The sequence below is a fragment of the Cyprinus carpio genome, chromosome B9, assembly GCF_018340385.1.
Source record: "Cyprinus carpio isolate SPL01 chromosome B9, ASM1834038v1, whole genome shotgun sequence".
Taxonomy (NCBI): Eukaryota; Metazoa; Chordata; class Actinopteri; order Cypriniformes; family Cyprinidae; genus Cyprinus; species Cyprinus carpio.
The window spans coordinates 4,433,023-4,455,853 of NC_056605.1; the positions used below are offsets into that span (position 1 = coordinate 4,433,023).

Genomic DNA, 22,831 nt, shown 5'->3' on the forward strand with positions numbered 1-22,831 from the left:
AAAATGCCGTTAAAATCTATTTTGAGAGTTGTCATTACTGAAATGTGATTTCATTTTTTTTTTTATCATTTTTTTTCTTCAAGACAGCAATGAGATTAAAAGTAGGGCCAATGGAGGTTTCTCCTCATTAGAAAAATACACCGGGGGAGAAAAATGCCCGGGGAGCAACTGGGGGTTCAGTGCCTTGCTCAAGGGCACTTCAGCCATGTGTATTGAGGGTGGAAGAGAGTGCTGTTCATTCACTCCCTCCCACCTACAACTTCTGCCAGCACCGAGACTCGAACCTGCGACCTTTGGGTTACAAGTCCAAATCTCTAAACATTAGGCCACAGCTGCCCCTGATTTCATTATGAACTAAAATATTTTTCCTTAAAATCTAAAAAAATCTAATGATCTGAGCAGTCATTAATGCTCTGTACTGTTACTGTCAACAAGTGTCCTCCTTGTGTCAACTTAATTTCTCCAAGGGAATCAGTTAATACTTAAAAGAAACTCAGTCACATGAGCGATGATGAAAAACAAGATTTTGGCCATTTTGTGATAGCTGACATTTGTGTATTAACTAAATGTGATAACTCATACAGCTAAATATGCAACCAGTGGGTCAATAAAGCTGGAACTTTGTTAAATATCTCCATATGCAGGCATGTGGGAAGGTGGTCTGGGAACTGAGTGGTCAGAGGCTGTTCTCTTTGTGTAAATAATGAGGTTATTATTCAGAAAACTATGCATTGTTCTCCCAAGGCTCAGAAGGTCAAAACATCTTGATACTATCAAGGACTGAAATGCACATTGTCAACTGCTGTCAGCCGACAAGTTAAAATATAAAGTAAAACTGCTTCCAAAACATTTTCTCCTATAGCCTTCATAGAAAATGCTCTATTGCCTCTGGTATGTGTGTGTTTTTTGTTGTGTGTTTGCATGGTTGAGTTGAAGACTGCACTAGAACAGAGCGTCTCTTGGAGGGCATCGGCATCTTTCTCTCTTTATACTTTGCCAAGGCTGCTTGTACGGCTTCTGTATGAAGGTCTGTGGGGACACAAATAGTGCCAACTTAAGATGAGCCAGACATCAGAGAACGGACATTTTCAAATCCCAAATGTCTATATGATATGATGGAACAGATATCATAATAACAAGATAATAATAATATACTTCTCGCCAAGGTGCCTGCTTCCTTTATTCACATGATTTGATGATTCATTCACATTAATTTAATGTACATGCAAGTTAATTAGTAATAATTTAACATGCAATAGTGAAACTGCCCCTAGAAATGTGCACATGTAGTATACTTGCAGATAGTAATAATATTAATGGTTTAACACTTTCATGACACTTAAATTGCATGACACTTTCGTAACACATAAATTGCAGCTTTATTACAAATGTTTAATAATTAACTTTAAATTACTACTATATTTAAATACATCACATAAAAGATTCAGTAGAAATGAAATTTAAATATATTGTATTTTATCATACAGCAAATGCATACAGTCAGTACATTTAGCAGCACACTTTCACCATATTTGAAAGACTATAGGAGTTATTATGAAATTACATAAAACATGTACTTAAGTAGTTAAAACACTCTAAGTTCAGCCAATTGCATTTAATATAAATTTAAACTATAACATATATTTTTATTTAATTCCAATTAACGTGATGAAGTGTCTGAAAATGATACATTCAGTTCACACTTAAGTACGCACATTTTTTAAGCATATTAATTTCATAGTTAGTCAAGTCCATAATAAGTCAATCAGTGTCTGTTGTGCTTGTCCGTCATGATTACAGAGCTTAACAGAGAAATGTTTCTACCTGATCTAAAGCATTCATCCCTTGAGTTTGCCGCCCGGGGCTTGTTCTGTTTGGACCCTGGAGGGGCCACCTGTGACGACGTTTGGATCCTATGTTCTATCTGCAGAGACGGATCTACACCTGCACACAAAACAGGCCAGAATATGATCATCTCAGTCAAATGCATTACTTCAATTTCCATGCTTGACATTTTACCCATTAGTAAGCTAACTTTGTTGTAGGGCAGTTATGACAAATGGACTGAAGCACTCAGCATGGGCCCGCTAGGCACGGAAGAAATGACAGTACATTAAAAATTTACAAAACCAGCATTACAGAATAAAGGTCACTAAACTTTGCAGTAAAACACTGTTACACCTACTGGGTTTACAGAAATGAACTCTTACAGTGAGAAATTTACTTTTAATAAATGATCGAAGTGACACTATTCAATTTCAATGCTATCCTTGCATTTAGATAGCGACATAAATCTTCTCTTGACTTCAGACTTCTCTGCTGTCTGGGTAATACAACACCTTGAGATCAATGGGCCCTTTACACCACATCTGAGCTCCAAACAGAGTTCTCATGGTGAGCCAGTGCTGATGCAGAGTGTCTCATTCACAATACTTCATCAAACTTGACAGACATGAGCTGAAGAGACACACAAATCTTACATCAACCCACAGGAGCAAAGTTTGTTCTGCTGTGACAGCCGCAGACGGTAGGGGTAATTTACAAAACAAGTTTCAGCTAAGACTGTGGGACTAAGTTTGCCATTGAGAACTTCTCTCCAATATGAGCTAAAAAAATATATATTATATTATATAGAAATCTATAAATATATATTACATTTCGGACCACTGGAATTTAGCTGTTAGCGGAGCTACACCGTGCAATGCTTCAGAAATAAAAAAGTATGACACTAACTAATTTGTTGCAGACACAAATTTTAGGTGGAAGAAATTGCCTATTTTATTGCCCGCTAATTGTGAAGATATACTGTAATAAGAGACCAAAAATAAATTAATATAAGAGCATAACAGAACATATAACAGTAGTGGATGCATTTTACATACACCTTTCATAGAATCAGGGTAATTATAGTTAATTAGAATTAAAACTAAAACCATAAAAAAAAACTTGAAAAAAAAGAGCTAACTGAATTAAATAAAATAAAAAAGTAAAACCTAACTTTTTATTTGAGCTAGTTGCTATTTTTATGTAGTTTAACTACTAAAATAACTCAAACTAGAACTAAAAAAACAAAATAACTAACAAAAATGGCATTGAATAGAAAGGAAACACACACCTGAATATAGTACATTTACTTTATAATCACAGCCTATTGAGGATGGACTTCAATTGAGAATAAGTGGTAAATGATGTGTCAATCCTGCATTTAAGCCGATTAATTAAATCTTAAACCGCAGGGAGCTCAATATCAGCATAGTTTTTCTGAATTTGGAGAAATCTCCAGCTTGTAGAAGGTTAAGACTGATGAGTCACGCAGCGCTGCGGTTACATAAGAGCCGTCACAGCTGTAGCTGCCGCAGCAAAAATGAGAAATCAAAGAGGCTTATGCTCTGATCTGAGGTCTAGTGACCCTTCATCTATCACACCAGGAAGAGTACAATGAATGCTAAAAATACCTCAGGATTCATTTATAACAAACACAGGGACAGATGAAGGACATTTAAAAAAAAAAAACATAGTCATGCCTCAGACCTAAGTGAAACTTTGTGACATTGGGGGAACATCTATCACAGGTTAAGACAAGTAGTGACCTATTATCTTTTTTTTCCAGGAAAGCCAAAGTAAGCGACAAAGGATTGTTTACCTCCTACCAAACCGTTTGCCTAGCAACCACTTCATACTGACCTCTAAGCCCCTGAATCACTGAAAGAAACTTTGGCTGACTGTGTTGACATGGTGGAGCATTCATTAAGGCTCAATGAGGGCTAATATCCCTAAACAACCAAAGTGAGGTCACATACTTAACCACAGAACATAAAGATGTATAAACACAGGCGTTGCCGACTGTAGGAGTAGTTTAGGATTAGTAGAATATTCTGCACTACGTTATGTGTTAATTCTGCTTTGGTGAATAGTGACTTATTGATTTTTTTTTTTGTAAAAATTATTATTATTATTATTACTTCTTCCAAGCAAGGATGAATTCAATTGAATAAAAGTACCAGTAAAGTTATTACAAAATTATTACAAAAGATTTCCATTTAAAAAAAAAAAGTTATTTCTATTCATTAAAAATTTCTGAAATAAATAAAGTAAGTATCATGGTTTCTAACTATGATAAAAAAATATATATATTTGGCAGCATAGCTGTTCTCAACATCAGAAATGTTTCTTGAGCATAAAATCAGCATTATTAGAATGATTTCTGAAGGATCACGTGACACTGAAGACTGGAGTAATGATGATGAAAAATCAGCAGGAATAAATGACATTTTAAAATATATATTATTTTATATATTATAGTATTACTTTTTTTAATCAAAAGCCTGAGAGAGAGAGTTATTTCAAAACCAATATAAAATATCATCTGCCCCAAACTTGGCTGATGGTGTATAGAAACATGATTTAACATGAGTTCCTTTACAGCATTTAAAACAGCAGTAAATCACAACTTATACAGCTTTATAGCTCAAATACCAAACATTTGTGAATGGAAGGTTTACTATAAGTGCTTAAAACACACACACACACACACACACACACACACACACACACACACACACACACACACACACACACACACACACACACACAACCTGCTAATTTCTGCTTTTAAACTCTCTGGACTTCTTTTTCTCCATAGACTTCCATTGCAAATTGCTGCAATGAGATTCCTGCTGTTGCTATCAGTTTTGGGTCCTGTGAGGACTGAACAGGACATGCTCACTCCATTTAGTTCTGGTTCTTGGAAACACTTCACTACAAAACCTCCAATCCTGCTTAACTCAACAAAAGCTTATGAATGGAAAAGTTGTATAAGGACAGTAAGACACAATCTGCAACATCAAACCAAATGAGGAACTCTGGTTCAGAGCTAAAACGCATGGCCTATCCATATACAATGTCCTGATAGTGTGTGTGATCTCAACAGTACGGCTTCACAAAAGCTCAACTATGTGCAAAGACAACTGAGCCATAAATGTTACAAGTAACTCTGTCCAGTTGCTAAGCAAAAAAATGTCCCTCCACAGTTGGCTGATAACCAGCCAATCACATTCCTGCTTCCAAACGATTGTTACTAGTCAGATCTGAACGCAATGTTTCAGAAGATGCCACAATGTAACAATTAGAAGATTTTTAGGAGACGTGCCAGCCTTAATGAGGTCTCATTTAGAGTCTTGATTGCAATGAGCTTTAATTGGTTACATAAAAAGGTAGATTTGAGATTTGGGCAAATTAAGAACTGAACTGAGTAACAGAAACAGGCTTTGTTAATAACTGATCTTGCTTACATAAGAAATAGCTTAGCTGCTTAGATTTGTTCAGCCCTAGTGCACGAGTACAATACTGGTGATAGAACTTTCCAGCACAAATTGTGTGGTGTTTTCTTCTTTAGTCTGAGGTAATCACCCTGAAGTTCAGCTAATTGCATTTAATATCAATTTAAACTATAATATATTTTAATTTAATTGCAATTAACATGCAACTAAGTGCCCAGAAATATAACATTCATTTCACACAGTAAATATATTCTTTTAAAGTATATTATAAGTAATGTGTGCTTCTTTTCACAGTGGCTTCTCAGAGGATCGTGGGGGAAAGTGTGGTGGTCTGTCTGCCAGCTTAGAAAATGACAAAGACAAACCCCACAATGGAGAACAATCTCTGCTGTGAGGCTAATTTAAAATGAAGTCCTAATTTCCTGTTTCAAAGCCAAACCAAAAATATAGAGCGGGGGCCCAGACAGACGTTCACTTTTCCACAAGCCACCGCAACTATCATAAAATATTTATGCAGGGCCATTCTAAAATTAAACATACACAAGGAATATAGATTGAGCTTGTCATCCAGCACCCAGTGAGGGAAGGAGAGCCCTGAGGGGGTTGTTAGGACAGACATGAACAGTCTAACTATTGACCCTCACGTGTGAACAAAATCTCCAAAAGAGATGCCATTGATCTGGGATGAGGAAGATACAGTAACCTGTACCCTCTTCCTATGTTGCTGTTCTCTGGCTTTTCCCACCAGTGCTGTTACTGTCAACTACTGTAAAACTTAAACATAAAAAAAAAAAAAACTATTTAAAAAAATGTAACTGAAATAAAGCTGAAAAATAACATATATACCTATAATAAATATTAAATGAAGAAAAAAATCTAAAATTAAAAAGTTGTCTTAGCAACTAACTTTTTTTTGTTGAAATACTAAAATTACTAAAACGAAATAATAAAAATAACAAAATAAATATATTAAAATGAAATGATTGTATTATTGTATTATATAATAGTGGATTGTTTTGTTATTTTTGTTTTGTGTTTTTAGCAAGAGTTCACCCAAAAGTTCATCCTGATTAATTCACACTCATTAAAAATGTGTATATATATATATTTGTATTTTTATTATTATTATTATTCAAATGTGGCAGGTCACAGAATCAATAACATGATAGTTTTATTTTTTATTGAATGCAAACATGAACAAGATTTTAGAGCAATGTCAGATAACAAGTTTTTCTTCTAATAACAATAAAATAAAAAAATTCCTCACACAAAGAAACTGTATAACTACAGAATACTTGGAAACAAGCAGTGTGAACATTCTGCTGAATATCTTGATTTTATTATTTATTAGTTATTAGTTTGGAGAACGTGAGTAAATAATGACATCATTTTCATTTTTAGGTGAACTACAGTGCATTTTCATTTTGTTGTTTCCAATAAAAGACATGAAAAGGACAAGGAACCATAAATAACTGTTTTATTTTCAGTGCATTTTCATTTTTTTTTTTCCAATAAAAGACATGAAAAATTGAGAGTTTGAGGCAGTTTGAACCCTGAACTTAGATTTTAGTTTTATAGCATGGATAACTGCTATTCCCCAGAGAGACACACACATTGTTTCCATTAGTTCAGCGTATCCTTGACAGTACCGAAACCGTGCATGTATTGCAGATCAATCCAGAACGCAGTAAAATGTAGACCTCTCATGAAGGTCAAATATTTTTGAAGATTTTATAACCTAGGCATGCACAGTCTGCTAAAATAGTTCATTAAACAGTGGATTTACAGTTGATAAGAGGGAATTGTTTACCTTGTATCTGGGGTATATAGGGCGCCAATAATTTCCCTCTTTTCTTTTCATAGCCTTTCTGTGTGATGTCACCTACAGAGAGAGAAAGAGAAAGAAAGGGATTGTGATGAATCATGTATTCTGTGTTTGAAAAGCTGGCATCACATTGCTCAGCGTCAGCCCATCACCCTGGCACAGCAGGGCACAGAGAAAGTTCACCAGCCCGCTGGTGCGCTGAGCTCCGCAACTGTTGTTTAGTAACAGCAATGCACTGCAAACTGGCAGCACACACACAAATGTCCAGAACAAAACAACACAATATGCACTCATACCTGAGCTTATAACCATCCTTTTACTAAAAAAATATTTAATTGATCAAAACAACCCCGATGAAAAGACAATACTGCACTGAAATAACTACCTTAAGGAGCCTAATCTAACCCTTTAACGTTACTGTTGTTCATAGAGCTAAATATAGCCGAGTTGATTCAGCAATATGAATTCATATTTCATAATATCCGACAAAACACTGGTTATATGCAACATGCAACATGGTCCTTTTGGTGACAGACAGTGAAACAAAAAGTCTGGACACATAAATGCCATTACATCAAATAAAATAGTCAGAAATTAATATTTTTATTCAGCAAGGATGCATTAAATTGATCAAAAGTGACAGTAAAAGCTTTTACATTGTTACAAAAGAATTCTATTTCAAAGCACTTCTGTTCTTTTGAACTTATATTAATCAAAGAATCATGACAAAATGCATCAGTTTCCACAAAAATATGAAGCAGCACATAAATGGTAATAAGAAATGTTTCTTGAGCAGCAAATCTGCATATTATAATGATTTCAGAAATATCATGCGACACTAAAGACTGGAGTAATGATGCTGAAAATTCAGCTTTGATCATAGAAAATGAAAATATTGTAACAATATTACTGTTTTTACTGTATTTTGATTGAATAAATGTAGTCTTGTTGCGCATATAAAACATTAAAATGTAAAAAAAAAAGACCTAACTTTTGACCGATAGTATACTATTCAACAGAAGATAATATATAGTCTAAAACAAACCTTATTTTTAATGTACCACGCTAGTCAGTTCTAGCAGATGTTTAATAAACCAGCTGAGAATTATTGAATTTTTACTCCAAACTTTATGAATAGTTAGTAAAATATAATTTTACTGACACACTTGGAGCGATTTTCCTCCTGTTTATTCCACCAGCAGATATTGCTGACGGCAGTCTGGGGTCTGATACAAACAGGCCTAATTACAGGCTGTCTGAGACACATGCAATTTTATAAACTAATGGAGACCTTTCCGATCAGTAATGCCACCGCAATGGCACGGGCAGACCTCAGCCTGCCACACTTCAGTTACTCTTCAATCATATGAAGAGGAAATAAACACTGAAAATCAAATAATATGAGAGCTGAAAACATACGAAAGCCAAATATAAAGCTGAAAAAGTGGTCCCATTTGTGACTGTCATGGTCAGCTGAGTCTTTCCTATGATAGATGGATGGAGTCTGTGTGATGGGGTCTGAGTATATGAGATGTCTGACAGTTATTATACCAAGCGCTCAGCTGGGATTATTGACATGAAACCCACGATCAGACATTATAATGATAAAACAGGCCAAATAAGCATGAAATCAATGAACAACACCAAGTGAACCAACCAATCAGGTCACGTTGACTGGTTTGTAGGAGTATGCGCTGTGGCTGTGAGGAAAATCAAAGATGAGGATTGAAAATTAACACTGCAATGTGTCACATTGATCCTGCTTGGGAATGTTGAAACCTTGTGTCGGAATGCTTATTCCCTCGTTACCCTGCATCACCCTGCTTCCCTCCAAGATCCAAGCCTGTAAAGGAGCTTTTTCTCCACCAACAAAAGCCATATTGATTCAATGTGGAGGCCACATCCCTGCTGACTGACACCACTAAAGAAAAGTGAGCCTCCCAAACAGTCTCTGACACATTCCCCTCCCCGCGCCTTTCCCAGCCATCCAGAAAAGATGATAAAAACCTCCGCAGATCACCAGAAGGGGGGTGCTGGGAAAACAAACCACTCAAACAGCTGGGTCACCAATCAACACAGCTAACTTGCAGTTCACAACAGCCACTAAACCCTATCATTATACCTCAAAGATATGCCAAAGTTGATGCTGAAAGCTAGAAACAAGGCTTGTCTTCGAGAAAGATGGATGAGTTCACAGACAAGCGGAATGACTGAGATTTTTAGTGGGCAGCAGCAGAGGTGTGATCAGCAGACACTGTTGCCAGTGTGTACAGATGCCCCTGAGTCACCGTCAAGAGCTGAGAGGTCTACTGTCTCCAGAGCGAAATGTGGATAATGCAAACAATGCTCTACTGTAACAGAGCTCAGGCAGCTGACCTGACGCATGCATTGTCTGCTCAAACACAGAGAATGGTGCAACACACAAAGGATGGCTATTCTCCAGCCTACACAACCTCTCTGAACTACCTCCTTCTGTTACAGGGGACCTTAGCTCATCCAGGCCACAGTGTTGGGCCACAGATTAGTGAAGATGGAGTATATATACAGAATGCAGTGCTGAGAAACAGAGCATCTGTGCACTAATAGTAACATTATGGCCGTTACCGATAAGACATTTTTGTGCTCTATTTATCTGATAAATTATATACAATTTTGTCAGAATAAATGAAAAATAACATTTTAAAACTAAAATTAATCAGCTCATAACGACATGCTCATATTTTTTTCCATGTTAAGGTGGATAACCGATAAATGGATAACCGATAAATTATATAAACATTTTAAAGTATTTTGTCTATATAAGTAAACACTGTCTATATAAAAACTAAAAGCTAAAATCAGTTGATCAATAGCAATAAAACCATATGTATATATATATATATATATATATATATATATATATATATATATATATATATATATATATATATATATATATATACACATATATACATATTTTATGTTAAGGCCAATAATCGATAAATGGCTTAGAATTCAATTCTATGCTATTTTGTTTCAATAATTGGAAAATAAAACACTAAAAACTAAAATAAATCGACCGATACTGATAAGCTGGTCTTTTTTTTCTTCATGTTAATGCCAATAACTACGGAGCCCCGCACATGGCATGCAGGAAAAAATAGTAGGCTAAATCGTGTGCACGATTTACTAATTCGTTCCCTCAATGTACTAAAACATGCACATGATTACTATTGCGTTCCCGCGATTTACTATTTCGTTCACTCGATTTATAAATTGTGTGGACGATTTAGCAAATCGAGGGAACGCAATAGTAAATCGAGGGAACGCAATAGTAATTGTGTGCACGTTTTAGTACATTGAGGGAACGAATTAGTAAAATTTGCGCACAATTTATTTATTTTTTTCTTGCATGTCATGTGCGGGGCTCCGTAAATAACCTATAAATGGCTAATATTAAAATTATATACTATTTTGTCTAAATAAGTTTAAAAAAATAAAAATAAAATCAATCAGTAAGCCAATTTTTTTCATGTTAAGGCCAATGAACAATAAACGGCTGTTATTAAAATTTGCCACTATTTTATCTAAACAAATATAGAAAAATAAAATATAAAATCGATTATGTTAAATGCTACAAGTTTAGGCATCAAAACATTATAATATACAGTATGAAAATTGAATATTCATTTTGAGAAATTGAAATTATTCACATTTTTAAGGAACTTAAGTGAATGCTAGATAATGGCATAAGTAATATACATGTAAAAAAGGGGGAAATGGACATGTACTTAATTAAATTAGTTAATTAAATATCCATTATCAGCCAATTTATGATCAATTTCATTCAATAGCATACATGTAAAAAAAATATGTATAATATATATATATATATATATATATATATATATATATATATATATATATATATATATATATGTATAATATATATATATATATAATTTCAGCAAATAAACAAAATTATATTAAAACTTGCCACACTGACCAACAGAAAGTCGCTTGGTTTGAAAATGGCTTCTATGCTTGATGTGCTTCATACATCGCTACACTATTGACAATGGATTTTGTTGCCAAAATATTGCTTATCTGGCCACACCTTCACACTAGCCACTGACCACGACCAATACTATCGTAAATTGTATTAAGTAATCAAAAAATATTCTGAATCATGAGAACATCTGGCTAATGATCAGCTCCACAGCAGGAGCTTTGAGATTCTGTTGTGAAGATTATGTTTTAAATGGTGCTATAGTTCAGAGGGCCTGAAGATAAAAGTCAAAGGTCAATGAGCTCTCCCTGTGCGGTCAATAAGAGGTGATGGTGGTATGGATGGGGATCAGGTGCACATCCCTCCCACATCAAGCCATAAGAACTGGCCATTAGCTACTGATGGAGGCACTGTCAGATGGCCACAGCTGCCCCACAGACACTCTCCAGCCAATTTATATCTGTTGAACTGGGCTGTTTACATGCAGAGGTGAGATTTTGACTTCAAAGATAAACCTATGAAGATGAGTATGCTGTGCCTCATGACAATAGAATAAACTGGGGATGAGGCACCAGCTGATCATTTGTGTACATTAAGACCATTAAAAGAGTACTAAAAAGTAAACGAGGTCAATTTTGAGGTGATTCTTGTATGTGGTGGCTTTCAGAAAAAATACATATCACAAAAATACATATGGGGAGAAGCAATCAGTCAGCAGAGCAAGAAGGAGCACGTGAGTGTTTGCTTAATACTTTGTTTCTGCATCTGTTGTTTAAATTGATACTTGCTGCTAAAAAGGTTTATTTAATTCTCAAGCTATTTCTACTGCTATTTTTCATTGTAATTTGTATCTTTGATTGCACTTTATTTGTAATTTGAGTAATAGCCGTCGGCTAAGAAGGAGCTTTTATTTATATTGCTCCGTTCCTGCACTTACATGCAAACTTTAGTTTCAATTTGAACAATTGCCCAACTATAGGCTTTTGGGTGTGCTAATTTAACAAGGCGGCCACAGCTGTTTTTTTCTGAAGTGTCAGGTGGCTGTGTATTTGTTTGTTGTCTGTCAGCTGAGGTGTAAGCGTCAGTGTTTAGCCCTCGTCTTCAGCCTCTTTATGTGAAGACCTACAAGTGCAAAGACATAGGAGTGTAAAGACCTAGGAGCGTAAAGACCTACGAGTGTACATTCCTATGAGTGTAAAGACCTACGAGTGTAAAGACCTACGAGTGTAAAGTCCTACGTTTGTAAAGACCTATGAGTGTAAAGACCTACAAGCGTAAAGACCTATGAGCATAAAGTCCTAGGAGAGTAAAGACCTACGAGTGTAAAGACCTAAGAGTGTAAAGACCTACGAGCATAATGACCTATGAGTGTAAAGACCTAGGAGTATAAAGACCTACGAGTGTAACGACCTACGAGTGTAAAGACCTACGAGCGTAAAGACCTACGAGCATAAAGACCTATGAGCGTAAAGTCCTAGGAGTGTAAAGACCTACGTTTGTAAAGACCTACGATTGTAAAGACCTGTGACTTTAGCTACGCAACTTTACAGAGCAAAACCGGGCAACATACTTAAATACTCTCTTTTTTGCCTTTTGCACACTCCTTTCTGTCCTCTCCCTTCCACCTCTATCATGTGTTTTCAATACATTCCAGTTGTCTCGCATCAACACTCTAACATCACTCACAGACGGCAATGCAATCTTGCTAACCTGCGTCCTACAGTATCTGTACATCTTCTACTGCACCTCTTTCTTTTTCTTTGGGTCTCTGGAATTGTCAGTCAGCTGTCAACAAAGCTGGCTTAATTTCTGCTTTTTTCTTTGCAATCTACACTCAGCATCTTGGGCTTGACTGAGACCTGAATTCGTCCAGAAGACTCAGCAACCCCAGCTGCTCTGCCTAACAACTTCTCTTTCTCTCACACCCCTCAGCAGGTTGGGAGGAGTGGGGGCACTGGTTTGCTAATTTCTGACAATTGGAAATACTCAACCCACTCTCCCCTATGCAATTATAACTCATTTGAAACTCATGTGATTACTGTAACAGCGCCTATAAAACTCCATATTATGGTAATTTACCGGCCTCCTGGGCACCTTCCTAGAAGAGCTGGATGGTCTGCTGTCCTCATTCCCGGAGGATGACAGTCCATTTTTAGTCTTTGGCGACTTTAACATTCATCTGGACAAGCCTTATGCTGCAGACTTCCACTCACTCCTAGCTTCATTTTTTTTCAAACGCCTTACCACTACAAACACTCACAAATCAGGCAACCAACTTGACTTAATTTACACACAATTGTACTACAGACAACATTTTGTTAAATCCCCTACACATATCTGACCATTTCTTCATTACATTTAACCTACATATTCCTACCTGTGTACCACCAACCGCTCTACCTGTTACTTTCAGACAAAACCTGTGACAAAACCCTTCCACCCCCCATCTTTCCTCTGTAGTGTCTTCCTTTCTTCTCTCAACTACCCATTTCTCATCTCTGGACACTAATGCAGCAACTGACACTTTATGCTCTACTTTAACTTCTAGACTAGATAATATATGTCCTCTCTCCTCCAGGCCAGCACGGGCTACCCCTTCTAACCCCTGGTTATCCGATGTTCTTTGTGAGCATCTGTCCAAACTCAGGGCAGCAGAGCGAAAAAGGCACAAATCAAAAGATCTGTCTGACCTGAGTATGTATCAATCTTTGCTCTCATCTTTCTCTGCTCAAGTCCATACTGCCAAATCTTCATATTTTCACAACAAGATCAACAGCGCTACAGACACAGGTAACCTCTTCAAAACATTCAATTCTCTCCTCTGTCCCCCTCCACCACCTCCCACCACTTCTATAACAGTTGATGATTTCACCACATTCTTCACAGTCAGTTCTCAGCTCCACACACACACAAACTCAAACCAACCACATCCACGCCTAAAACGTCCCCCTACTCCTTCTGTCCCCTCACTGAGGCAGAAGTATCCAAACTTCTCCTCTCCAGCCATCCTACAACATGCCCACTAGACCCAATCCCCTCACACCTTCTCCAAGCAATCTGTCCCACAATTTTACCATCACTCACACACATCATCAACACATCTCTCCTCACAGGCACTTTCCCCACTGCATTCAAGCAGGCTCGGGTAACCCCACTGCTCAAAAAACCTACATTAAACACCTGTCTCTCTCCTTCCTTTCATTACAAAAACACTCGAACGAGTTGTGTTTAACCAGGTATCATTACTTCTTACACAGAACAACCAAGTGGATCCTAACCAGTCAGGCTTCAGAAGTGGTCATTCAACTGAGACTGTGCTACTGTCATACACTGAAGCCTTGCGGATTGCAAAAGCTGATTCTAAATCATCAGTTCTTATTTTGCTGGATCTATCTGCTGCTTTTGACATGGTGAATCCTCAGATCCTCCAGTCCACCCTCTCATCACTGGGCATCACAGGGATTCCACTTCTCACTGGTAGGTCCTTTGGGGTGGCCTGGGGTGGGGAGGTATGCAAAGCACTTCAACTGGGACTGGGGTTCCTCAGGGATCAGTTCTTGGACCCCTCCTCTTCTCCATATACACTACATCACTGGGAACCATCATAGAGATACATGGTTTCTCCTACCATTGCTAAGCTGATGACACATAGCTCTATCTTTTATGTCAACCAGATGATCCAATGGCAGCTGCACGGATCTCAGGCCACGTGGTGGACATCTCGGCATGGATGAAAGAACATCACCTACAGCTCAACCTGGCAAAGACTGAGCTTCTTGTCCTCCCGGCCACTCCAAATCTACAGCATGACTTCACCATCCAGTTAGGCTCATCAACAATTACCCCATGAAGTTCGGTCAGAAATCTAGGTGTAATCTTTGATGACCAGCTGACTTTCAAAGACCACATTGCAACAACTGCTAGATCTTGCAGGTTTGCATTGCACAAATATTGTCCAGGCCCTTGTCATTTCTAGGCTAGTCTACTGAAATGCTCTTCTGGCTGGATTTCCATCATGCACAGTCAAACCTTTACACATGATTCAGAATGCAGCGGCATGACTGGTCTTCAATGAGCCCAAAAGAGCCCATGCCACACCTCTCTTTATCTCCCTGCACTGGCTGCCGGTTATGGCTCGCATCAAGTTCAAGACACTGATGCTCGCATATAGCACAGCCACAGGCTCAGCACCTGCCTATTTCCACTCACTCTTACAAATCTACATCCCCTCCAGAAATCTGAGATCCACTAATGAGTGACATCTCGTGGTTCCATCACAGGGAGGCACAAAATCACTTTCCAGAACATTTTCGTTTACCGTTCCTGACTGGTGGAATGATCTTCCAACCCCTTTCCTTCCTTCGAAACTTGGTATGACGAGCACTTCCTGTGTTTATTTGCCTCTTTAAGATGAATCACTTGATGTATTCCCCAATTGTTAGTCACTTTGGATAAAAGCATCTGCTAAATAAATAAATGTGAATGTAAATGTAAATATCACAGTTAGATCAGCCAATAACAAGCCTGGCAGAATTTTTTCTGCATTCCCTATGTTAATTCTGTCAGGTAAATAGTCAAATTGACCAAATATTTTGTGAAGGCCAAGTAATAGGGCTCAAATTTTATCAATGCACCCCTACGATATATCCAACTCAAAAATGCCTTGACCACTTTTTCTTTTCCTATACCATTATCATTTTCATCATCATCATCATTACTGTGAATGTTGTTTATTGCCCATCAGTCACTATTTTAAACTGTCCTCTCAGTCTTGTCTCTCTATCTCCATTAAGTTTTTACCCCACACCAGACGTGTATTTATGTGCATTCCACTCACAGACTGACCCAGATTTCTGTCCTGAGGAATAATTTCTCATTCCACTCGGAATGAGAAACTCTGGAGAGAAGAAGCACTCGCTGACTCTCATTTACAGGTGCCACTCCATCTTGCCCTGGTGACGCATGGGCTTCTGAGCAGCTACAAAGCTCCCAGCACTCTCCCCCATCCTTCAGATGACTATAATTTACTGATAGCTATTGAACAGCACTGCTTTCCTACCAGAAAGATTTGTGTTATAGGACAATAACTTCCTATTTCCAGTGGTTATTGGTGAATGTGTCTCCTAGTATGTTTGAGGCGCATGTTTTGTGTGAGTTTGTTGTGTTCGTAATGACTTGAAAAGTGTGGAAGTGTGTGATCCTCAGTCATTTAGTGCACAATGCTGAGTTTTTCAAAGTTGGCAAGTGTATGATGCCTAGTGTTTTAAAATCTGTTTAGATTTTAAAGTCTGTTTGAAACTGTAATTATTGTTGCCATGAATTTTTTATGCTAATACACTGTAAAAATGAATAAAAAAAATAAAAAATATAGTATTAAAGTTGCAAATAAAAAAGATACATTTAAAGAAAAATAATATTCAAATTTAACTATCAAAATTTCACACTTATTTCATTGTGTTACATACTGTTTTTTTGTAATCAATTGTGAAATTTACTTTCAATTTCTGGTGAAAATAGTTTCTTCACCGAATTTTTTTTTTTTCTTCAGTGTAGCACAGAAATTACATGCTTCAACTTTGAATGGCTGCACTAATAAAAAGTCTAATGAGAAGATGCTCTCTTAAACGCATGAATTATTATTGTATGTTTACGCTTCTGAGGAAATTCCAAAAGCTTTGTTTAATCCAAAATAAGAATACACTGCTTTCAAAGACGTGCACACAAACAAGCACACCCACACAAACCACTTCAGGTGCACATATTTTAGACAGAGCTCTCACCAGACACACAAGTTTCATCTCCCGATGGCTGTGCTGCTGCCGTCTCTGTGAGTGCTGCCGGTGCAGCCCTATCACTTTAAACAGCCCCTTCCTCACCATCTGAAAGAGCCCAGGACCCCCTGGGAACAAATGGGAGGGGCTGGGCGATTAGGCAGCGTTTAGGCATGGCCCATCACTATGGAAGCAGGGAGCTGCTCATGTCTGCATTCAGTCTATTCCAAACACATACAGTCTCAGAGATGGTATCAGCATGACAAATCTCCACCGTAAAAAATAAAAAGAAGACCCAGGATCTATTTATCAGGCTGTTAATAATGATGCAGTAAACTGATACAACAAAACCTCAATGTTAAAAGAGTGTTCTGGTTCAAAACAACTTAAACTTTATATCATTTTGACAGGTTTGTCAACAACAAAACGTAATGAATTTACATACTCTCATTATAAACGCATTATGGGGACCATCATATTGTATGCATGGGCATTCATTCATTCAAACTGATAAAAAATGTGAAAATATTCTGTTTATATTGACACAAAGCTAGAAAGCATTTTAAAATTGACAATAAGTTTGAAAGAGTTTTTTTTTTAAGTGGAGGCACTAAAGATAAATAGGACTCTTTCAAAAATAAACCATTAAATAAGCTACTTGCACTTTTTTTAAAAAAAATATACATATCTTTGTAAAAAAAAAAAAAAAAAGAATCTGAAATTATATGTGAAAAAAACGTTTCCAATGTTAATTTATTAAGCAAAGGTTAAATAAGCGACTTACAAAAGAGGAACAAAAGCAATTAATCAAGAAGTATATATTTGTAATACACAGAAGAAAAAAAAATGTGGCATTGTATATTACGAATATTGTTGTTCCTCTCCTGCAAGACACTTTGGATAAATAAAAAAAAAAAAAAAAAGGAAAAAAAAAACTTTTAATCTTAAAAAAATCTTCCAACTCTAGTGCATTTGCCTTTTTATGTGTGAGAAAGAGGAGATGAGACACAAATCTCACGCTTGCGACATGCAAATAAATATGCTTCTTGTCCTTTAAACACATACACACATTTGATATTTACCAGCAATATCTTAAAAAAATAAAACTGAAATAATGAGCAAAAATTTCGCTAACAATGTTATTTAATAAGCAAAGGTAAAAAAAAAAAAATAAATAACCTTTAATCTTGAAAAATCTCTTCAAGCTCTAGTCCATTTGTTTTTTAAAATGAATGTGTGAGGAAGAGGAGATGAGAGACAAATCTCACCCTCTTTCTCACCACCATCCCCCAAAACTCTCTCTCTCTCTCTCTCTCTCTCTCTCTCTCTCTCTCTCTCTCTCCCTCTCTCTCTCTCACACACACACTCTTTCACTCACACACACACACACACACACACACACACACACACACACACACACAGAGAGAGTTTTTAACAGGATCCAATGTCCACACAGTGGCAGCTTAAATCACAAAACCGCTGCATCTTCACAGTACACCAGAATCCCCACAACCAGCATAACACGAGGAGAGCACAATAGGTCAGTGGAAAAAGCCATCAAAAAATGATTTCCAGACAATAATGAGCCACACCTCTCTCCCGGCGCTGCACCCACTCTCTCCCTGCTGCCATACATCACGCCTGTGCCAGCCTGGCATGATCACTAAACCCATGTCTTCTGATCGGCCACAGAGATTACTGCAGACTTTACACAAACTGTTGCCATCAAACTTTTCTGACAGGAAACATAATTGTTCTTGTGAATGACTCCAAGACCCTTGCAAGCATGGCAAAACCATGACTAATTATGAACTTGATTAAAAAAAGTAAAAATAAAAAAAAAAGCCCAGCATTCCTAAATCATGAAACAATTACTGATCTAACATCATAAACATTCAGCCCCCATTTTTTCAAGGACAGAATAATCACAAATGAGATCTTGGTGATCTCAGCTGTTTCTCCAAAACAGTAATGAGATTAAATGGAGAGCAAATAGAGATTATCTTACTTCTCATACTTTTCCAATTAAAAAGACCCCTGTGATCTCACACGTGTCCTCTAGAGTTTCAAAAGAGATCTCAATAGTTTCTCAAACTGTGCTCAATCAGTCTCAATATAACCTCAAACATTTCTCATCAATTATATACATGACTAAATTATCTGAGCTTTGCCATATTCAGCCTCAGTATTCTTAATGTAAGCCTTATGTGTCTTTTTATTTCCCCCAATTTTAGAATAAAAATAAAGTTGTTACCTGAATGAAACACAATTGAGAACACAAGACTCCTGTCTCAAAAACATTTTCCTCTGAGGATGCAATTTACCCACAAACTTAGAGAAAACGTGCCTACAGTGAAAAAAAAGGTAAAAAATGACCTGGTCAAAAATATTTAACATCACCCAGTCAACCTAAATACAAGTTTTTATAACAAAACTAATTTTTATGGGTTAAATCAGGTTAAATAAGATATAAATATATATAATTTTTGAAGTGTAATGGAAGATCATTGGAGTATCTTTCAGTCTTTACTTTAAAAATTCACTTTTAATTCATTTACATTTACATTTATTCATTTAGCACATGCTCAGTGATCCAATACCATGCAAATGAGGAACACAACAAGTATTTGAAATGACATGTGAACTTTACAAGCAATTTCTGACTAGCATTGTTTTAGTGCAGTTCTTTAACGGTAACAATTGCAAGTCACCGCTTTTTAAAATGTGTCAAAGTTTCCAATCATTCACCCACTTACCACTCGATCAGCACATCTCGCCAGCGCAGGTGTGAAAAACTCTTCCGGAGAGCCGTCCAACACTCTTGCAGAAAGTCTAAAGCGCAGCTCTGGAAGTCTGTCTGTGTCTCTGTGTCTGTCTGACAGCAGGGCAGCCAAACCACAGAGTGGAGTCAGCAGCAGTGACGGCGCACGTGCCCACAACTCATCCAACCGCGCAAGCTCTGCAGAGCCTGCTCCCCGCTCACATGCTGTAATCAGAGTCCCGTCAACTTCACAAGGCAGACGGGAACCAGAAACAGCCGCAGAGCTCCACACTGAGGTCACACCAGGCCGGATGACACTGCCGGGACGCAGGGTGAGCGCTGAAGTCAGGCGCTTGAGGTTTGGAAACGCTCTTTGTTTCCTCTCAAAGAGAAATGTGGAAACCTTTGCTGTCTCTATCTCTCTCACACACACATTTCCTCCCGTCTGTCCTCCTCCCCCCCAAACCTCAGCCCTCTCTCTCCTCTTGTTCCTCTATTACCCCTCCCCTCCTCTCATCGCAGGTCTGCACACAGAGCCGAGCCAGGCTGACGGATTAGAGCGTTAAAAACACTCCAACCCCCACCACCCATAACACACTTACACAAATAAAGCTTCTTCAGAGGATCTTTGCAGCACCTTGCTATCAGCAATTCTTAATCTTATTTTTTTTTTTTTTTTTTGCAATATAAGGTTCTAGAATCATATGCATTAAAGATCTTTAAGATACTTCAGATAAGCTGATTGATTTCTGGGTAATTCAAAAGAAAAGTTCATCCAAAAAAAAAAAAAAAATGACCCAACTCATGTGATTTATACCTAACTTTTGTTTGACATCTTAAAACATTTAAGAATTTGAAGATTGTTCTCTGTGCAAGCCGCTCTTTATACGATAAATGAAAGTGAATGTGCTTGAATGCTGTCAATGAATGACAAAAGCACCATAATAAAATATAAAAAGTTTTACTTGACTTTTTTTATATTTTATTCTATCTTATTCTTAATAATTTTGGCAACTTTGATATTGTATTCTGTTTTATTATGAATAAATAAGGTTTAATTTGTCAACCTAATGCATTAGATATTACTGCATGAACTCACTATGAACTTTTTACAGAAATTATCAGTCTAGGTTAATGTTAATTTATAAATATATTATTGGTCATTGTTAATTCATGTTTGTTCACAACACATTAACTAATGTTAGCTAATTTATTCAATGCAAACTGTTTAAAATGTATTAGGATGTGTACAAATTAGCATTAATTAATTACAGCAAAATTAACAAATGCTGTAAAAGTATTTTTCATTTTTAACAATTTAACCTTATTGTAAAGTGTTACCACATATTTTTTTTACTCAAATGTTCGATATTTATTATTTTTTTCTTACTATTTAATTTTTACTTTTAAATCTTTTATTTTTATTTTATTTTTTATTTTTTGTCATCTTGTCTCCGCTTTGCAAAGCACATCGAGAAGCTACCTTTTAAGGTGCTATATAAAAATGTGAATTATTGCTCACTAAAAATCTTGCTGATTTGCACATCGACATTCAATTTGTCGAGATATGCATCAAAAATGGCATTCAGCATCACTGCTGTGCCATATGTGAGTACATGTGAATGCAAATGAAATCAACAGCTTCAAGAATTTCAGCAAATAAGTTTCACATGATTTCTGGAGCTTGACAACATCCGTCCCTATTTATTGTATGGACAAGAACATGAACATTCTTCAAAACATCTCCTTTTGTCCTCCCTGAAAGAACATCACAGGTTTTGAAATGAGTAAATTATGACATAATTTTTATATATTTTAGATCCGTTTTTCATTTAAAACAGCTTTTTGAAGAAGAACTAGATTATGCAACGTTCTTTATGAGATTAAAAGCTTCTACAATGCTTCCTATCAGGCTCTGAAACACTTTTTTCTTACTGAATCCATTATTTACATATAAACAAACACACACTCAGCTACATAACAAACCTTCACATAACACGCAGATAACACAAGACACACCTGTCATGTCAAAAAGCCGTCCAGGACACAGGAGCTGCATTCATTGACTCTGCAGCCAGTGTCAGCACCCCTGTTAGTGAGGAATCCCAGAGCCGAGGAGACTATTGACCCTCCTGTGACATTGTGTGATCTTGTTAGGGAGAGAAAGAGAGCAGTGTTCTCCTATCTTTTTTAGCGAGCGACCACCACCCAACGGAGGAGGATACCAGAGATACTGGAAACACAGAACACAAGCTAAATGTGACATGTCATGTTTTTTCAAAGAAAATATATCACAACAAGCTCAAGATGTTGTTCGTTCCATTCTATTAGCCACTGTACTAAATATATACAATGAAAACTCAAGCTAACATTTGTCCCACTAGTTGAATTCTCACCTCTAAGTCTTATTTTTGAGATCTTTCTAGATGAGTCACAGAGCAAGGGCCCTTTGAGATGGTTCTTTGTGGCCAAACATAATCATTAAGTCTTAAGTCTGTAAACACACATACCAGATTTCCGTCTAATCTTCTCAGTCAAAGCGTGAAATACAAGTGCTAGATCCTTTCTAAAGCGGGCACACTGTCTAATTGCACACATACACAAATACACACCCTGAAGCATAAACACAGTGTAGGCGCCAACGGCTAATCAGCTTTAACAAGCTTCAGCGAGGAGAACCAAGCCATACACGGGATCTGCAGATGGTGTATCATATGGATCATTTCCATGATGAGGTATTCAGCTTATAAGCAATGACACGTTCTCGTGAAAAATTGCAACCAGAAAAATTTGAGTCAATAATTTAAAATTTAGCCGACTTTGACAACAGCTGGGAAAATGTATGCAAATTCATTAGATATCCAGGCCTATACTGATGAACAAAAAATAAATAAAAAAATGTGAATTATGAATTATAAACTGGCTCTTTTTAATGAGTCAGTCACAATATTCGCAAAACATGGTTTCAATCAGATTCACTCATTCAGACTCATTACTGAGGTCACATTTCTGTGATGTTTTTGAGATGTATATTTGTTTGAAGTCAGAAGATCACTTTTTATTTTTTTTAAAAAGAAAGCAATTCTTTCATTGAGCTAGGATGCATTAAAGGGATACTCCATCCCAAAATGAAAATTTTGTCATTAATCACTTACCCCCATGTCATTCCAAACCTGTAAAAGCTTTGTTCGTCTTCGGAACACAATT

General features: G+C 36.9%; 1 protein-coding gene across 1 annotated transcript in view; it reads right to left on the reverse strand.

Moving 5' to 3' along the window:
• The window catches only part of LOC109109519 (disco-interacting protein 2 homolog A-like), a 136,063-nt gene that overhangs the window by 43,344 nt on the left and 69,888 nt on the right, over positions 1-22,831 (reverse strand). The window contains 3 exon segments of the mRNA XM_042730677.1: positions 919-1,029; positions 1,825-1,944; positions 7,090-7,161. Of these exon segments, the coding sequence (XP_042586611.1) occupies positions 919-1,029; positions 1,825-1,944; positions 7,090-7,161 (303 nt within the window).